Here is a 20,805-nt window from a genome sequence, read left to right on the forward strand (position 1 = left end):
GACAAAGATTTGATCGAAACCGGGCTCCCTCTCTCCTTTTTTAATTACGCACAGCGCTCCAAGGTGAAATTCTCTCGTGTCAAAATCGTGTCCACGTTTCGAAAACGTCGATCATTCATTATCGATAGACTGTTGCGTTTCAACCGTCGCTCGAAGCGCATCCAAGCGCAAAGCGGGGCTGCTCTCCTTCTTTCGAACTTGGCGTACGACTTCGATCAATTTTCCATCCACTTCCTCCATCGATCCTTCTTCCAATTCTGAAACGACTAACCTCTCAACGCTCTGATAAGTACGCGTTTCTTGCCGCGAGGGATGCGCGTCGACTTGCCACCACGTTGCACCGCGCATATTTGCACGGACCAGCAATTCCTTTAAATGGGATATTGGAAATCGAAAAACGAGGCAATTTTTCCTCTCGCGACGAGCCAAGATATTGGATAAAAGGGATTGATAACCGATGATGCAATTTCGTACAACAAGATTAAGCCTTCAGTTTTACATCTGGAATTACATCTGCTTATAAACGGAATATAGAACGATATTTGTGAAAAATATCAGCGATTATTTTTCCATGTATACTCGCACGCTGAAAGAAAATTGGCCTACTCTGTTCCTTCGAAATAAGGGAAGCGTACCTGTGTGAAGATCATTGGTATACCGAGAAGGAAGGACGCCACCCAAGTTGTAATTACTATTTTGCGAGCCTGGCTTATCGTGCACGTGTACTGGGCCCGCATAGGGTGAACTATGGCGTAATATCTGAAACACGAGGGGAATTTTTGATTAGTTTGCCGATATTCGCGTGGAACGTATTAACGTTGTAATGAATCCACGCGATCTTCACTCCGGATTATTGAAGCAAACAAATGATATATGAATAATTCTGAACGCGCGAAAGAAGAACGTTTTTACTTTCTTACTAATCCACGTTTCCACGAATGATGTCAAAAGGGCAGATGAGAAAAATGATATGTGAAGAGGGGAGAATTGAAAATTGAGATAAACGAAATCGCAACGAACGTTTTATGGTTATGGTTATTTTTCGATGCGCGCGTTTAACTCGATTCTTTTCTTATTTTACGGGTTATTCTTTCTGTTCAACTCTGTCTGCGCAGTTAAACGAAAAGAGATCGCGATTATGATCGTTCGAAGCGCAGCCACGAATACAAAGTGGGTTGACATATGCATATTTCTAGATCCTCTATCGATCAGCGACCTACCCACGTCGTTAAATGCGACCGAATTGAACGCTTCTAAAATTATTTTTCCTTTGATATTTAATTTCCGGTATTTCACGATTCTTACGAAATAATTAAAGTGGAGATTAAAAATTTCTTTTTACTTATCCTCTCTTATTTATGTGATTTTACAATTCGAGAAAAAAAAATTCGGAAGAATAAGGGATAAAATTTAGCAAGTAAAAAGCAAGGAAATATTTTCGATGAATTCCAACTATCGACTAACTTCGACTAACAAACATCGGCTTAAACATTATATTCCGCCCATATTGTTCCTCGGCGTAATGTTATCAAAATAAATTTCGCATTGAGCTATTGATTATAAATTCAATCGTCGACCATAATTAAATCCAAACCGCTAACAAATAAATCAGCTTTCCAATATGCTTGCTCGCTTAATCATCCTCCTCGTAAATATTTGTCCCTGTGAATATAGAATCGGGGAAAAGATTATTCGACCAGAGAAATTCGGATTCTTTCCCCTTTCCTTCTTTTCCACGCATCCTTAATGCGTCCGCTAATAAAAACATATGGACGATCTCTATCTCCCTTCCTCTCGTGGAGATGGTCGCGATAAACTGTGAGAGAAAACGATGGATCGATTTAATATCGCGGGGAGAAAGGTAGACGACGATAAGGCGATTCAATTTCCTTTAGGACGAGATAAATTTTAAATAATAGTTGGATAGGAAATTGTCGGATAATGCGTGCGCGAGGCCTATTTTTATCAGGAATGGCGAACGTGATCAGAGAGCTGAAACAACAATTCCTCCATTGTAAATTCTCAAACAAGTTTTCACAGCCTCTGCCATTTTTAATATGGCGGACGATTTCTGGGGGATTAATAAAAGCTTAATACATTTCGGGCTGGACGATCCAATTATTTGTTGCGTTTATGCGTAATGGCTATATTTATCGAACTTTGAGAAACCATATCCGCGTAAATATTTGTATCCTCCATCGTGACCTGATATCATCCATAAATAATTATATATCTTTGCGATAATAAATTATTCGCAAATATTTCTATCGTATAATTAATATTTAATTCCTTCGCTTCTATAATGTATTAAAGAATTAGAGAATCGATAAAATTTTCAGGAGTGAAAAAATTGTCAATGTTCGAGCTCGTAAAACCAAATCCAAAGCGCGATAGAAGGAACCTCTACACGATAGAATTTTATTTTTCAGAATGTTGCTTTTTGTCGTAGTACAAAGTGAACAGCTAAAATTGTCTTCTTTCTTTGAATTCAAACGGGTTTAAAAGTTGTTGCTTTCAATCATTTTGCAGGGACAAGTTCCTTCTTTCTCGACGAGCTTTCAAGAGCATTCATTCCCAAAAAGATAAATAAGGAAGATATTTGCGATTAATTTACTCGATAAATTATCACGCAATCGCTATCGATGAATACAAATAAAATTCGTTATATCTCATCGATGCTGTGCAACAATGGAATACAAAAGCCTAGGCCATCTATCGATAAAACGCGGGGATAATTTCTCGCGACGAGAGAATCGAAAGGAATAAAAGGGAAGCTCCTAATCTCGAATCGCTCCCAATCCGATCTGAAATGGGGGATTCGTGGCTACTGTTGCGCCAACTTTCTTCGAAGGGCGTTGAAAAGAGAAAGATGAATTCCGGATGGCCCTCTGTGTTTGGAACCAGAGAATTCTTCTTTAACGTGAAATTGAATGGAAAATTCCTTTGGCTGAGATAGGAACTTGAAGACGACTTTTATGTCGATTACCGCTGCATACATGTACAAATTATGAATAACGCGCCACAGAATGAAAATTTGTTAAAAATTTGTTGGAAATCGTTTTTTCAATGACAGGATAAAATATAAATGATAGAAAGGATGAGTCGAGATAAGAGGGATTAACGAGATTATGTTAAGTAATTAAGATGATGACAGGAAGGACATCAAAGTGATTAATTAATTTTTTCAGTCGGATTTTCAATCTTTTTTACCGTTAAGCAACGCCCAATGAAGAATTCCACCCACGCCACTTTCTTCATAATTAGAAACGCTTCGTCCACTTTCACGACGAATTTTATTATTCGACGAACTTTGCCTCCTCCCCCCCCCCCCTTTTTTTTTCTTTTTTTCTTTCTAAATATTTCAAAATATTCTCGTTCATTATTTTTCCACCCACTTGCCAACAACACTTCCATCTTTGCGAAATTTAAAATTTTGCGCGCGTGCCATTAATTTCGAGAAAAATATTAGAATTTTTCGGGGACAAAGCGGTCTCGCGATTAAAATTATACTATTATAGCGGAGGAATTGAAGGATTCTGAAAGGAAAGACGTTTTCGCGGTTTATCGAGGGAAAACGTATCCGTGGGCTGAGCTATAAATAAAATTGAATTTCTGAGAACTCGTTTAAGCGCATCAATTAAGCGAAACTGCACGTTCTCGAGCAGTGCTCGGTTCCTCGACTTTTGATTCTTCAACGGCAGATCTCCTTTAAGATTAAAGCGCGTATGTAAGGATGTGAGAATTTTTTTTAAAACTTGCCTTTCTTCCGATACTACGCGTAAAAGACAACTCGCGATAGAAAACACACATAAAAATGGAATAGCATTTTCCCTAGAATATCTCTAAATTTTTTTAAATAGTTGAAATAAGTTTGGAATGATAATAATTTTTTTAAATGGAATAGAATTTTCCCTAGAACATTTCTAAATTTTTTTAAATAGTTAAAATAGTTAATGATATCCAATTTAAGGAAAGGAAAAGCATTTCGAATTATTATCATTGGATCGATATCTATCTATCTATCTATCCCTTGATCTATTTTAAATTCGAAAGAAAAGAAAAAGGAAATATTCCACCTTCGATCTACCGCGCGAGCACGGTGCAGATAAATTTATAAAAAAAAATGGCGTAGAACGAGAGCACGTTATAACGTCAGGTTTACCTTTCGATCGACATTGCGGTTAACGTGACGACCGAGCAAATAGCCGAGACGCTCTGCATATAGTGCACCGACTTGCATAGAAACAGGCCCATAGTCCACGTGTATGAGAACAGCTTCGCCACCTGCAACAAATCCATTCGCGACCTGTCAGATTGAATTGCCTCGCACAATCTTTTTATTATACGCATAAAACACACAAGTGAACGATTCGAGACTTCCTGGAAAAATAGTGTAAAATATAAACTTCCCATCCCACGGCACGCTATACAAATATAGCGATAAGGCTGAATCGTAACCAAAATTTGAAAATAAATTTCTCATAAATATTTATGAGACGTCTCGTTTTATTTCGCAATAATTTTTTCATCCATTACACTCCATTTCCAAAAAAAAAAAAAAAAAAAAAAGAAAACGCGTTTCTTTTCAAAGTTATTGTTTCGCAACGATTATTTCTTAACTTAATATTGCATGCGGTTCCCTGGAATCTAAGAACAAAATTTGATAACAAATTTTAGAGAAAATGGAACGTTATGGCGGCATCGTAACGCTGAATCTTTTTTCTTTTTTCCACAAAATTCGATTACCATAAGATCATAAGGAATTCGTACATTTCGAATATTTGCAAGTCGAATATTGTCTCCATTCGAGTTTTCGAAAGAATACAATATCGATCCAAGAATAAAAATCGCGCGAGACAATGGGGTGTGTATTGAAACGGAAGAGGAAGAGGCGCGATAAAAGAGGCCGAGGAAAATGGTCTCCGAGCTCAAGTCGCTTATTTGGAAAAACGTGTTTAATCAACCTCTTTCGCGGAGCTTTCTTTTCTCTCTCTCTCTCTCTCTCTCTCTCTCAAAGAAGATGGACGTTATATTGAAGTGTGCTCTTTGTACGCGTTAATGAGCGTGGAACGCATCCAACCAGGAGAAATCTCGAACTTCGTAGCTCGGTTACGAAACAACGTTTTTAATCCGTTCCGCGAGCGAAGCTCTAAAATTAAATTATTTAACGAGCAATTATAATATTACGTTGGTAAACATATACCGAATATTGGAGATGGAAATTCGTTTAGGGATGACGAGATTTCAGATTTCAGTGTTCTTCGCGAACTAATATCAATCTTTTATTAAAAAGTCCTATTTATATCCTCGTTATTCGTCTATCGAGCGTTAATAATTGAAGTTAATTCGTGGATTCCGGTAAAAACAAATACAAAAGTATGCGAAAAATTGGTCGAAGCTTATATTATTTATTAAATCGTCTTGCCGCTTCTATCGATTCATCGCTCGTGTTTTAATAAATATTTTAAAAATTTGGCCTGCGACAAATAAAACGCACAATCAAAAATAATGAAGAAGCATCGCATAGCTGATAAATTAAACGCGATTTCCTATTAAATCGTCCGAGGAAAATCGTCCAACTAGGGGCACAGCACAGCAATTATGGCAAAAAATAAAAAGAAAAAAAAAAGCAAGAATCGGTTTCGAGATCCCAATCGCTCTAGTTAATCCTCCCCTTAATTCCAACTTGAAACACGATCCACCAACTGGATTAGATTAACTTTTTACAGCGACGGATTTCGACAGAGGACGACGGCTCGAATCGATCGTTGATCGATGATCGATCGCCTGTCAGAGAAATCTTCTTCGTCTCGACGAGTGAAAATTTCTCTATTGGGGAGGAAAACATGCTCGAACACGTCTTTGGCAGAGAGATTCGATAAAAGCAATCAAATCGAGTAAACATCGTGATATTTTCGGCGATGCTTGAAAACACGATTCAAATTTTCGAGCGGAAAATTTCTGAATTGTAGGGAAACACACGAGTTACGCGATAAACAAAGAGATTTCGAGGCAATATTCTCTGTGCGTTCAAAGGAAAAAATTTCATTCAAATTTCTGTGTCGCGATTATTTCGCGCCTTCGATATCCCTCTCCGCCAGGGATTTAATTAAAAAATGAAAACTATTAAATTGTAAAAAGATAATTCCGAAATAACGATCGCTCCAAAGATGATGAAAAGTAAAATTAAACATTCGATCGGCTAATTTCCGAAATTTAATAAGCTTCTCTCTCCCGAACAAACTTTCGGCTCGATTATGATCAACCGTGGAACACGGTCAGCTTCGATCAAAACCACTTTTTTCCTTTCTTTTTTTTTTTTTTTTTCCAGATCTAATCCACCGCGAAACTTCATCGTGACACCAATTTTCTGTGATCGTATTACAATCCAGCTGCGTTCAATTACCACAATCGACTAAACTTTACGCTAATTGCATTAATTTCAATTAGGTGCACGATGCCTGTGTTTCTACGCGTTCGACAAACGTGTGGCATGCTCCCTCGAGCCACGATCTATGCTTTGGCATTTATGCTCCAACGACACGCATTTATATTTTTTTCTCCCAATATTACGGAATTCCTGAATTTTTTATGCTTCCACTCACGCATTAGAAGAAAGTTTCCCCCCTTTGATTTTCTTAATTGAACAAGAAACTTCCCGTATTTTCGATTGTAAAAAAATTTCGTACAACGTTGTATCGGTTTACAGAAAAGGTTCGATCTTGTTTTCTTAAACAAAGCGATTCGAAACATCCATTACTTCCTGCGATCTAATTTGAATAAATACGTTGCCTCGTATTTAATTATTCAAGAAAGTATCGAGAGGAAAGGAAGATCCGAACAACAAGTTGATTCGATTCTCCGCGTGACTCGTTTCTCAATTTGACGAATTCCTTGGAAAAGTGAAATAGTTCCGTACACGATCCAACAACACGTTCACAATTCAATTTACCAATTTTCTCCGTTTGAACCTCTTTCGCAAAGCGTTACATTTCCTTAATAATATCCCTTAATAATTCCCTTAAATAACTTTACAACTTCGAGTCAAGTTGTTAAACTTGAAGCGAAATAAACCTCTGTTGAATTGAGGCAAATATTTAAATTTGCAACGTGTAACATCACCTCGATTCTTCAATTTGATCTCCTTCCCCAATCTTTGGCTCGAGAAGCTATTTTCTCTTTCATCGAGTTCTCTGAATATTTTATCAAATCGTGACGGATAATAGAACAAATTAGATTCGCATACGAAATTGTTGAAAGCGCGTGTTGCAACTGCGTGTGAAAAATACTCTTCGAACGAGAGTTCGCCTTTGATTAAAAAACGTATTTGCCTCGATACGATGAGAAATACGTGAGAGAACTTTCGATGGAAAAAACGTACTCGCGTTGAGCATCTGCTTTAATGGAATGGAAGAGCGTCGTTTTGCGTTTCTCCGAGAAACGTTTAATCTGCATACATTTGCATTGGTGTAATTCGGGATACTTAACAGCGTGGATTGATGTTATTTTGATGAACCGTTCGAAAAGTTGAAAAGTCGGTCCGTTTGCAACCGAGTTAATAAAGTTTTCCGGGAAAGATCGGCTGGCCAAGCGGATTAATGATCCGATTAAAGAGATTGAACTTTGTCCAGAAGTTGAAAAGCTTTTATTATTTCGCTAGAACTGAAATTCACGAATAAACATGATTAATCTCGCGATTAATAACCTCCGTTCTATTCCACTGTGAATTTATCATCGGTTAAAAAACTTTCGACACGAACGAACGAATTTTCTTTCACATCCAAATAAATACCAATCCATTTTTTTCATCGTAAATTCTTCATTCAAATTCTATATTCCAACAAACGAAGTGCAATGATAAGTTTAATTTGAATGAACGAACCTATTTAATAACGAGTCTAATTGGAATTGTACGACTCAACGATTTCTGCGCTTACTTAATCAATGTCGTCTGATAATTGCTCGATGATCAGTGTCCTGCGATCAAGCATTAGGAACGTTCACTAATTTCATCGATTAAAATTTGATATGCACATAACGTCGTTCGCATCATCGTCGTGACGGAATCTTCGTAATTCAATAATAATAAAATACGAACATGAATTACGAATGAATCAAACGATTCAACGTCTTTTCAATGGAAATTGTTACAAAAGTCGCCGATCCTTGCTTCGAGTAACCAAACAAATTTAATTAGCAGAATTTTAATCAAAAAGAAGTGTGAACGAAAAATGAATAAAAAAAGAAAACTATTGTTTGCAAAAAAAAAAAATTATTTTAAAAAATTTGTATAAATTATTTAGAATGATTAATTCATTCAATTAATTCAATAAAATTTAATTTTTTAATTTTAATTGATCATAAATCATTGATATTTATATTAGATATATATATAAATTTAAATGAATTAATAATAAATCGATTTTTTTAATTATTAAAATTAAAATAATTATTATTTTTATAAAAATAAAATCTTTTTCATCAGGAATATTTATTATTATTATTTTGAATCGTATTGATGATTCAGATTTATTAATATATGCTATGTTGCAACACGTTTTGGAAGATGAAATTTAATTTTTTATAACACATATAGGTGAATTTATAATGACTTTTTTATTAAAAAAAAAAATAATAATAAATCCAATGATCCAACGATTGCCTCATTTGCTTCGTATAGAAATCATTTTGGAAAATATATAATATAATATATATCATATTTCTCTGACTCTGACAATATATCATACTTTAGGATTCATCCACGAACAATTATATTTCGCGAATAAGAAAAAGGGTCGCGTTGGACCGCGTTGTAAGTTTCGAATAGTGAAGAGGTCCGTAGAAATCGATATACACGCGATAAACTATTATATCTTTTTTTGATCGTACTTGTAAACTGGAGAACAAACGAATCCCTCGACTCGTTGTTATGCAATTCTCTTCACACACGCGAGGAACGACTGGTTGGTGTATAAATGGTTTCTAGAACGAGGAACCAACGTGTACAATATGGGCGCGCAGGTGAATAAATAAACGTAACGGGCAACTATCGATCAGTGCAATCTTGCAAACTTGTTACCGCTGAAACTCGAGATTCCAGTCGTGAAATGAAAATTGCGCTCGGTCACCGTTTTCTTTGAAACGGTGTTGATTCATCGATGTATTATCGAAAATACTGATATAAAATAAACGTAGAGAAAGAGTCTTGTTATTATCTCGAGCTGCGTGAAAGGAAAATCTGGAATACGGAGATAAAATATTCCGAAATTGAGTAAGAATTTCTAATAACGTAAACGTTGTTACGGGCCATTGTTCTCAATTATGAAGGAATTAATCGGAACGAAAAGCGTAATGAGACAATTAGAGAACAGGCACGCTATTACCATTACTATCGGTCTATTAAAATGAGCACGTCGATTCGATTGGATTGATCGTAAAATGCAAATATTGTTATCGTTATAATCATAATTATAGATCGATTAGATTAATTAATTATTCGAACATTTTCTTCGTCGATTATTTGTCGAATGTAAACGTAAATTATGTACAAATATAATGCTAATGTAATCGTCGATCAGATAAAATTCGAACAAAAGAATAAAGATATTATAGCAGCACACGGTGCACTTGGAGAAAAGGGACATATGACGTATTTGACGATCGAGTCCAAGTTTCGTCGGGTATAAACTTTTTTAAAACTAACTCGACAAAGTTAGTGTCATACCGATACCACGTGACAAAGTAGCAGGAAGTGGCTAAAACCAGATCCCTGTAAACAAGTCTTGAAGTCTAATAACAATTTTTCTTCACCTCGGTGTTACCCGATTTTTCTTTCTCGAAATAACTTGCCTATAAACTTCCAACCGAGAATCCAATCGAGAGTCAACTACAAATTATACGGCTATAGGATATTAGAAGAAAAAAACCGCAACTGTATTAATTATATCGTTGAACACGATGAGATAGAGTACGAGTACAGACGATTGTGCGAATAACGCTGTACGAAATTTGTTTTATTTTTTTAAATATGGGATCGATGAAACGATTGAAAAATCTCCAGTAGTACGCTCCGTTTCGTTCAGAAACAGAATCCTCTATATTCGAATCGCGTTATTACGCTTTTTCTTTCGATTCCTTCTTCTTTTATCCACTTCCTACGAACCATCTTATCCTCCATAACCTCCTCTAAACCATTTCATTTCTTCTATCCCCCTTAATCTTGGAAACTAAAAGTTTGGAACAAAGCAGAATGTTTTTTCTTTCAGCTTAGTTGGGATCTTAGTTATCATCGCAGCTGCAACAAATCTACAAGAAAAAGACAAGTAAAAATTATTATTAGATAAAGATGCATATTTCCAAAATCCTGATTCAAAATTTCTAAATTAGATCATCTTGAGACTCTCGATGAGAGTCTCGAATCTTTAAACGTCAAGATAAATCGTAAAATGAAGAAGAAGAAAAAGAAGAAAATGGCAATATCGTCTGAAAATTTTCACATTCACAGAGAGAGAGAGAGAGAGAATATCGAGAGAGGCAGCAGCTTCCCCATTCGAGAAAATTTTCGGCACGATAAAAATCACGAGAGCAATTCGGTTTAACGAAGTGACGAATTTCTTGTGGAGAACAAGCTCGCCGGCCATTTTCCAAATTGCGAATCGTCCAGGTTTGTTGCCTGTGAAATCGTCATCTCCCCTTAGAAACTTCGTCCTGGAATCCCAAACGCGAATTTTTATATCTCGCGAGATTGCCCGAGGAATATTTTTCGAATACTCTTTTTTTATCTTGTACAGATATCTTCTGCTGCTGCGAATTGTACTCGAGATTCAACTTCAAATTCCCTTTTTTTCTTGAAGCGTGATATCAAATTATGTATATGCTTGCTCCCCTGATCCTCCTTTCTTCCTTGCGACCATGATTTCAAAGTTTCGATAAACAGAGTGATAATGAAAATACCTGTATTTCGCGGAATAAAATGTAATTAATGCAGTGTTTAATTCGTTGGAAATTTAATAATTTCATTTTATTTCTCCAGTAAAAGAGAATTTGATTTTGTACGAAATTGTATGCGTTGAAAAATATTGTTTAATACATGATTCCAACGAAAAAAACGAAAAACCATATAATTATGTAATTAAAATTAAATGCTTAAATTGCTCGAATTATTTGATAAACGTGTATTTGTTGAAAAATATATTTATCAACTTGATCCTGATAAATATCTTTTTTCGCTTAACCAATCTTGTCGTAGAAATTTATTTAAAGGAAAATCGTCCATCCACTATTACTTTATCCTTTTTTTTTTATCATTGATTCCATTTCATTCAATATTCGAAAATTAAAATATTGAAATATAACATTTCTTTATTTTAACTTTATTAACGATTATAGAAGATAAGTTAAGTTAATACATAAAACGAAATTTTAAATTTTAAATATCGTTTCAGAAGTTTAATATACAGCATGACGATAAATTTGAAAGTTGCTAACATCTTATTTGTATTTAGCAAATAGCAATTAAAAGCTTTAACGAACGAAAGTCGTAGTCGAGGAAATTCTTAAATATTCGTACGATACAGTTTATAATAACGCGATTTTCCAACATTATCTAATCTTTTCTGTATGGAATGGAACTTTTGTTTAAAATAAATCAATTTTCTTTAGAATTCTTTTCACTTTAAAAATTTCCAAGTAAATTACCGTTTATTGACAAATTGAAAACTCGAAAAATTAAAATGCATGATTTTAAATAAGAACGCCATTAATAACGCCGCAAGTTTTCTCGTTAATTATTTTCCGTATTATAAATTGCATTGGATATTCGAGAAAAATTTTCTTTCAAAAATACAAAAGTAAAAAACGTGATTGTTGAGAATAAATTATAATCTGTCTGTCTTCGATGAAAATAAAATATAATTTTTGATCCCTCCGACTATCACTCGCCGCGTGTTTATAATTCTAATAATTTCGAAACTTTTGTTTCATTGTTCGAAATATTTGTCATCCTGGCACAATATATGTACGCGCATATTCGAGGAAACTTGGTAAAGCCATTGGAACAATGGGATTACAAGCAGAACTCGGTCAAGGCGTAAAATATGGAAGTGCGAGGATCTACGAGCATTGATCATAAATGTATCCTCATTTAATTACATCTCCTCCCAGGTGTCAAAGGCACGAATGTGCACAATAATTTATGGAAATTTATATTTAAAACGTAAAATATGACAGGATAAATATCGAGTTCAATATTTTCGAAATATCAATATTTACTTGAAAATTCGATTTCTGAAACATCATTTTGTTATTTTCAAAATTTACACTTCGCGATAAGGATAAATTATACATTGGTATATTTTATTTAAAAAAAAAAAAAAAGAAAGAGAGAGAAACGATAAGTTTATTTGGAATAAAAACAAAATGCAAAGCGTAACGAGCAATTTCGAGCTGAGAAACAAGAATATGAGATATTCAGACGATTTTTATGATCCGTTCCCTTTATATCGTGTCCTAACTACTGTTCGCGCGTATCGGCCCACATTTTCGCATCGGCAACTTTATAGATCAATTCCGTCCAACCTATCCCCCAACTGTCATTCTCAGCTTTCCAACGTATAAGCACCTCGGAATCCGAAGAATATCCTACGAATTCCAAGGATCCTTTCGGAAGGATTTCTTTCGTGGACGTTTTATTGCACTTTACTTTACGTTCCACCGATACTTACTTTTTCCACCGATCTCCTGTTATCCTCTCCCTCTCTGCTCTCACTACCGTTCTACAATCGCAACTTAAAATCCCTATTCTGCCACTCTATTCTCTGTTTCCACCTTCTTACCTTTCTCAATTCCTTTTTTAATATCCCTCCTTATTTTTATTATAATTATCCTTTTACGCCGCTTTTCGCACCTTTCTACGCGTTCTTTTAACGCGATTATATTTTCTTTTCTTCCCATTATTCGATTTTTTTCTTTCCTTTAATGATCTCGGCGTTGTCTCTCTTCATCGTTCGAAATCATTGTAAAATATTCATGAATATTTGTGCGATGGTCGAGTTGAACGAAAATCACGAAGTGTATTCTTCTCTACGCTATATCTACGCTAATGTTTCAGGTGTTAGGCGTCTATTAATCGAAGTTGTTATTCGATAACTTACGAAAATCTCTGTGGATGCATCGTTTTATGACGCGAAAACTCGTCAATGAAAACGGATCCGCGATGGATGAACTCTGCTATAAATCAAAACGTACGATAGTATTATCATTCACCGATATTTATATCGAACGAGATAACGACGTGTATGGCCGCATGTCGATCACAAAAGTGAAAAATTCTCCTGAAAACTGACGCTCTCTGCACCTGACATCTTTCCTCGAACGTGAAAAATATATCCGATATGCACGGTGAGTTATTAAAAGAGAGAGGGAGAGAGAGAGAGAGAGAAAATAATTCAACCTTTCTTCAAATCAAACTTAACGAAAAAAATGCAATGATTTGTAGTTAAAATAACTATTTTAAATTTTATTTTTATTATATTATATATTATTATTATATTATTATATTATTATATTATATATTATTGTATTATATATCATGTAAAAAATTTTTAACATATACACGTATATGCGTGTGTGTTTTTTCAAGATATTGCTTCTAGATGCAGTAAGTAAAAGATTGATCTGCATGCAAAAGAACAAGTCTTGCTCTTTTAACTAAAAGAAGCTTTTCGAGAGCATCTCGTCCAGATCGGAAAGGTATGCACTTGTGCACGTGCTTCTATTCGCCAGATTTTATAAAGACAGATTCAAAGGTATAATGTGATAAAAAGAGAGGGGAGAGGATGTAGGAAATATGCTGGAATTTATCGGTTAAATTTTCGGATAAATTTGATCGAGCAACTTGTTAGGTGTACGTGCTTCTTTAGATGTTCACTTCAACTTTTTCGATTCCGTTCCGGTATTCCACGACGACTTCTCTCTCGAAGTTAGGTCAGGCTCCTGTCGAAATCTTGACAAATCGAAAGCTCGAAACTTGGAAAAAAAAAATCTCTCTCTCTCGCAATTTTATAATTTTAAATTATAATTGCTGATAAAAAATCGCGAAAATTGGAAATTCTAAAATTTATTGGAAACGATAATAAATGATGTTTTCGAAGGGGGAAAAAAATACGAGCACGGAACAAAAGAATGTAATATTCGTTTCAAACTAAACAGGGTCCGTCGTTTCTCGAGAGAAAAATGAAAACTGATTTATGAAAAATCAAGAGACGACTTATTAGATATATCTGGGAATATTGCACGTAAGTCGACAAAGGAATTTCAATAGCTCGATATATAACCGCGAACGATACAACTCTCGGACGGACATACTTTTCTTTTTTTAAACCGCCACGTAAATTTTTCTCGCAGGAAATATTTTCGAAGGGGAAGAAAAATCGTTTACAGCGATATAAATTTTTTCGATCGCGAACGAGCGATCAGATTGGATCGATATTTTTCTCTTATAATCGCAACATCCATTTTGCGACACATTGCGCGTTAATCTACGTCAACGTGCAATCCGATTTAAAAAAAGGGAAAAGCAACATTATCGTTCGAATAAAAATACAAAAACATCCCCAAGACAAATCTTCGTGCAATGGCCATTTATCGTAATCCGATTAAATCACTGAGATTCTTTTTAAAAGAAAAAGAAAGAAAGAAGTGTGCGAATAAATCTTCGTTAGAAATTCGTTTCGACGTATAATTTTAAGTTTTCCCTTCGGAATGAAGAACGGATCATTCAAGATTCTCGGTGCGTAATAAAAATTCCACGAAACTGTGGGATCGTTCCATAAACTTTCATTTCCTCCACGGTCCATCGCCACGCACAGGCGTTACTTCGATCCAGCGTGGCAACGAAAATCATTTCTTTCCCCATTTTTCGAGATAAAAAGAACGGCTCGAGAATTGTTGGCCTGACGAAATATTCCACCGCCAATGTCGATCCACTTTCTGCAATCGATTACTCGAGTGCAAAACAGAGTGGAATATCTCTCGTCCACGTCCTATTCTTGGTATGCATCCCTGTTACACTTTCGACAACCGGGTTCCTTGTCGTTAAATATTCGACGAGTTGTCGATAAAAATTCTACTCTCCCTATTCTTGGTCTATGCACTTTCGACAACTGTCCATCACTCGAAGCACCGTTTCTCTTTATTCTTAGCTGTTACTACTTTCGACAACTGTCCATCCACTTCGTAAATATTCGATATGTTTAAAAAGTTTAGCAACGAGTAAAAATAAAAGTTTTCCTCGTCACGAGCGTTCTCGTTCGTGTTCCAAATGTCGATCCAATTTAAAGAAACCGAGTGGAGAGAAATTTCCGTGAGAATTCGTAGGCTGCTGCAAATTTTCGAAAGGGCGGTAATCAGATTAAGCGAAATCCAATCCGAGCAAACGGCCAGCGTGAAATTTTGTTTGTCCTCCCGGCGGCTGGCCCATCTCCCTCCAGAGAGTCCACGCTCTCTATTTTCCTTTCGACAGAATGGAAACGATCGTCGAAATACCACGAGCACTTTTTCACCAAAGATCCCAGAGGGTTTCAAAAACTTCGTGTCTCGAGAACTTATAATGCTATTAAAAAGACGGGAGCGTCGCGTGGATGGCGATTTCCAGAAGACCGCCTCGATATTGAATTCAACACTTCTCCAACGTTATTAAGACTTGAAAATTGTTTACAAAATTGACGTTAAAGGGGGGAATTAAAATGCCTCGAGCTTCGCTCAAGATTTGACTCTGCCACGGATCTCGCTACAAATTTAAAATTAAAATCAGAAATTTAAAAATCGTCCTCAGAAAGGGAGCGATATTGGATTCAGAATAATAAAAATAATTCTTCCCTCCCCCCCTTTACAACACAAATCGTCCGCTTTGATATTATTTCGTGTCGCCTATGGTGTCTCGTATAATATCGGCCATTGTTATCATTTCATTGAGATCGTCACCGTCTCGTCCCTCCCCAAGGATATCCCGAAGGGTACCCGTTTCCTTTACAATCAAACTTTATACCCTAAGCTCGGAATCCAAAATTGTGCTATCGAGACGTCTTGGCGAGAATCTCGAAAATCCCTCGGTGATGTTATAAGGATCAAAACCTCGGCTTGTCTTTTAAACTAAACTCTGGCAAACGATAATGAAAAATAATTCGCCTCGTCGAGGAATAAAAGATGTATTGCGAATACGTTGCAACGATTTCAAACAAATATTCTCGATTTTTCCAATTTTATTCCAAGAATCTAATAGGCCAGAAAATTCTTCTGCTCTTTTAACGAACCGTATCGTATGAGAATCATCAGCTAGCCTCCTATCCTTTTGTTGAACCAATGTCTTGCTTCCCCTTGGGACTCGAATTGCCAGCTTTCCTCGTGATGTTGCACGGAAGAGTATCACGCGAAAGCGATAACATTGCATCCCCTCGTTCTGAAATTCGAGGCATCGGGTGAAAGATCAATCAAATTACAACAAAAAATATCGATAACGAGATATAAGAATCGAGAAAATATTTCTCTTTTAAGGGTGAATCTATCTTTCCTTTAATGGTAAACTTTAAAAAAAAAAAAAAAAAAGCAAAATATAACGATTCTAGAATTCTTTCCTCGCGCGAAAATATATGGGAAGTCGATCGAGAGGAAGGAAGGGAAGAAAATATCGAAGAAAATTTCCTTTCATTGTCATCTTAACGGTGGTATATTATATACGCGTACATACACAAGAGACACGCGTGAGGTGCATCGCGACGAATTACAGGACAATTGATCCACGATGAAGCCGAAATACATTCTTGACACGCGTACTCGAGTTTGTTAGCGCGATATTGTTGAAACGAAGATTCGAGATACGCGACAAACTCTTTATTCGTGTTCGTTCACCTTAAAGGCGGACTCTTAATTTGGAATAAATTTGTCGTTTAATCAAGCGATATATCCCTTCATATTCAATATCGCGTAATATCAATTGCAAATCGTGCCCATCGCGAATATTAAATAAATATTCTTCGAACCGTGTTGATTTATAATCCTAGTTTGATCCGACTTTATACACACGGTATATTTTTATTTGAATCTCCATGTCATACATTTATATAAACGATAGAGATGTAAATGAAATTCGATCTTATCGGAATAATTGAGCTTGGTCGTACGTTGTGTATGGAATTTTTGTTAGAAATCGATTGCGATCCAAGGAATTATTTCACCAGAGAAGAAAATTACGCGTTGTTTCGCGAAACGCAAACAGAGAAACATGGATAGATATATAGTTAACACGTGCACACGAAATGTCATAACCAAGGTATCAAGTGGTAAGCTCGAGTGCACACGTGGATTAAATGAGTTGGAATTCGACGTACGTACGTGTTCAGTATTTACTCGAGTCTCCGATACGCGTACACGCGTCGTCGTTAATTAATTAAAAACGAATCCTCCGAATGAAATGGCACCGATAAGAAATTGACAAACGATTTTATACACGTGCGAAAAATCGTTTAAGATTTAAACGAGATGCTTCTTTGAACATCGAGAAAGTGAAGTATATTCTTCCCCAAAAATAATTTCAGCTGGCTAAGATTTCTAAAGGAACGAATTCGGTTAAAACGATCTTATGAAATGAAATCGATAAGAAATTGACAAACGATTTTATACGTGCGAAAAATCGTTTAAGATTTAAACGAGATGCTTCTTTGAACATCGAGAAAATGAAGTATATTCTTCCCCAAGAATAATTTCAGCTGGCTAAGATTTCTAAAGGAACGAATTCGGTTAAAACGATCTTATGAAATGAAATCGATAAGAAATTGACAAACGATTTTATACGTGCGAAAAATCGTTTAAGATTTAAACGAGATGCTTCTTTGAACATCGAGAAAATGAAGTATATTCTTCCCCAAGAATAATTTCAGCTGGCTAAGATTTCTAAAGGAACGAATTCGGTTAAAACGATCTTATGAAATGAAATCGATAAGAAATTGACAAACGATTTTATACGTGCGAAAAATCGTTTAAGATTTAAACGAGATGCTTCTTTGAACATCGAGAAAATGAAGTATATTCTTCCCCAAGAATAATTTCAGCTGGCTAAGATTTCTAAAGGAACGAATTCGGTTAAAACGATCTTATGAAATGAAATCGATAAGAAATTGACAAACGATTTTATACGTGCGAAAAATCGTTTAAGATTTAAACGAGATGCTTCTTTGAACATCGAGAAAATGAAGTATATTCTTCCCCAAGAATAATTTCAGCTGGCTAAGATTTCTAAAGGAACGAATTCGGTTAAAACGATCTTATGAAATGAAATCGATAAGAAATTGACAAACGTTTTATACGTGTGAAAAATCGTTTAACATTTAAAGGAGATGCTTTTTTGAAAATGAAGTATATTCTTCTCCAAGAATAATTTCAGCTGGCTAAGATTTGGCTAAGATTTGGCTAAGGGACGAATATAATTCGATTAAAACCGATCACATTCGAAAATTTGTACCATTTGCGCAATAATAAAAAAGCTTGGCTCTCCTTATCTTTCCTCGTGTTTCAAAATTCACGTTTCCTCCAACAGACTCGAAACATGTAAATTTTATCGTATGACAAATTTTACGACCGCATTATATCATTTCTATTGACTGGTGCATTATATAATTCGTGATATTAAACGATAGGCCGCTCGTAAAATTCCAATCTGCAATTTTGCAACCGCGTAGGAACGCAACGAGACGATCGGGAAAATTATATACACGATAAGATCTCTGTTTAATAAATCGAGAAACGAGAAGAGAAATTTCTGGCGCATAGTGGCGTAACTCGATGGCGGCTCAGACAAAACGTATTGTCTCGCGTGACAGACACGAAGCCGTCAGCCTTTCGTTCCCTCCGCCTGGTTAATTTTCAATTCATAAGGTTTTACGGTTTAACCGAAGCATCTTGATATCCCGCTCGTACGCGTTTTGATGAATCGTACATCTCCCTCTTCTCACCGCTGTTAAACCATTTATTTCCAAGGAAACCGTTTAAGAGAACCGTCGCGCGATTCTTAACGACTACGAAATTACATTTATATTTTTCCCCCCCATATTTATTATGCGTTTGTTTCTAACACATTTATCGTGCTGGTAAAAGAAAAATCCATTTTGAAAGGAATAAAGTGTTGCCGAGTTGCACTTGATCGTTCAACGTAAGAATAAGAAGAATTATGATTTGAAAGAAATCCGATAATTACAAAGGAACAATTTTCCTTCTTCTCGGACGAGAAAATAAAGCTTAAACATTAAGATTAAGAAATATTATATATATATATATGGAACGAGAGAATGTTTTTCGTGAAATAATTGAAAACGTGCGAAAAACTTTTTATAAACTGGAGGGATTTAATGATAGAATGGAAAACTGGTAGCGAAAAGTGGCAAGTTGGACGAGAGTAAAGAGGACAAACCACGGGGTGATTCTCACCGTGAATCGGTATAATGATCGAGGAGAAAGTAGGGCGAACATCCGTATTCCACCTCCGCTTGCAAATAATGAATCCATGGAGTGGCAAGTTCAGTGGCGGTTCGCTCTTCGTCATCGATTTCCCTAGGAACGATTCATTGGTTAAGTTGGCGCGTGTTTTCGGGTGACGAGCAGCGGACAGAAAGTGGTTAGAAAATGAGAATGAGGGAGACAGGAAGGAAATGAGAATGCCTCTTTGAAGAAGAATGTGTGGCCATTTATTTCGACTCGAAGGACAGGCATTTACACACGAAAAATTCACTGGAAAATGTTCACCTAGATATCTCTATCGTGCCACCATTTTCCTCGTGCAAGAAAATTTTTGAATCTGTAACGTTCTCACTCGTGGACAAAGGTTGAGGATGACGAGTTCCAATAAAAAAAAAAAAAAAAAAAAAGGAAGAAAATTAACGAATTAATTATAATATATAAAATGTGTTCCGAACAAATGCTTGGATAATTATCGCAAAGCTGATTTCTTCGTTAACTGATGCGCGTTAAAATAATTCCTCTTGAAATTCGCGATTACGTTTCGTTGAAGATTCATTTTCATTTTTCACAAAAGTAAGTATCAAGTATTAATTATTGCGCGTTTAATAATATCGCGTACAGATTAAAAATTTGATACGGAAGAGTGATTTAATTAGACTTTCAGATGAATCTCCATTACATCTCCACCCCTTGTTTTCCTGAGAAAATTCAAGAGGTTATATACACAGGTAATTCTATTCTGGAAACTCTGCTGATAACAGCATCAAATGCCACGTTTCCTTTTTTCTTTTTTCGAAGAATTATTTTCAAAATAAAAACTACTTTGAATTTATACGTCGAGGACAAATATACGTTGAAGACAAGTGTCCCAAGTCGAAAATAAACGACGTTCAACCGATAAAGGAATGTAGGTTACGGACTACATACGTGTGTGTGTCTACGATTCGTCAAGAGCGTCAAATAAACGATAGAATTTCCAACTACATTCGCTACTTCCGCCGCTATCGATCGAGTTTATTGCCTTTTTATCTAGTGTCAATATAACGATTGCCCTTCATTTCCACATCACCTTTAACGCCGCTCCTTTTCCCTAACTTCCGCTCGTTTTACCATACCATACCTCTTCGACCGATAAAAATTACAAGAGGACGGAAAAAGAAAAGGAAAAAGAAAAAGACGCAGTCGTGTATTCGATTTCAAAACATAAAGATTCCTCGTCTCGATCTTTACTTTATTTTCAGGAGAAAAATTTAAAGAGATAATTCTTCCTTGACAGATTTATCGATAAAAAGAAATAGT

The 20,805-nt window shown here is 35.8% G+C and overlaps 1 protein-coding gene across 6 annotated transcripts in view; it reads right to left on the minus strand.

Moving 5' to 3' along the window:
* Positions 1–20,805, minus strand: part of LOC100870069 (QRFP-like peptide receptor) — a 48,456-nt gene that overhangs the window by 9,914 nt on the left and 17,737 nt on the right. For all 6 annotated transcript variants that reach the window (XR_015292319.1, XR_015292320.1, XM_086909210.1 and 3 more), the window contains exons 4-5: positions 4,163–4,284; positions 636–759 (exon numbers count right to left, since the gene is read on the minus strand). Coding sequence is in view for 4 of the 6 variants with exons in the window: in XM_086909210.1 (XP_086765336.1) it covers positions 636–759; positions 4,163–4,284 (246 nt within the window). In the remaining 2 variants the exon portion in view is untranslated. The remainder of the gene's footprint in view (positions 1–635; positions 760–4,162; positions 4,285–20,805) is intronic.

The sequence above is a fragment of the Apis florea genome, unplaced genomic scaffold (genome assembly GCF_048593485.1).
Source record: "Apis florea isolate Af1SG1 unplaced genomic scaffold, ASM4859348v1 contig_3081_pilon, whole genome shotgun sequence".
Lineage (NCBI taxonomy): Eukaryota > Metazoa > Arthropoda > Insecta > Hymenoptera > Apidae > Apis > Apis florea.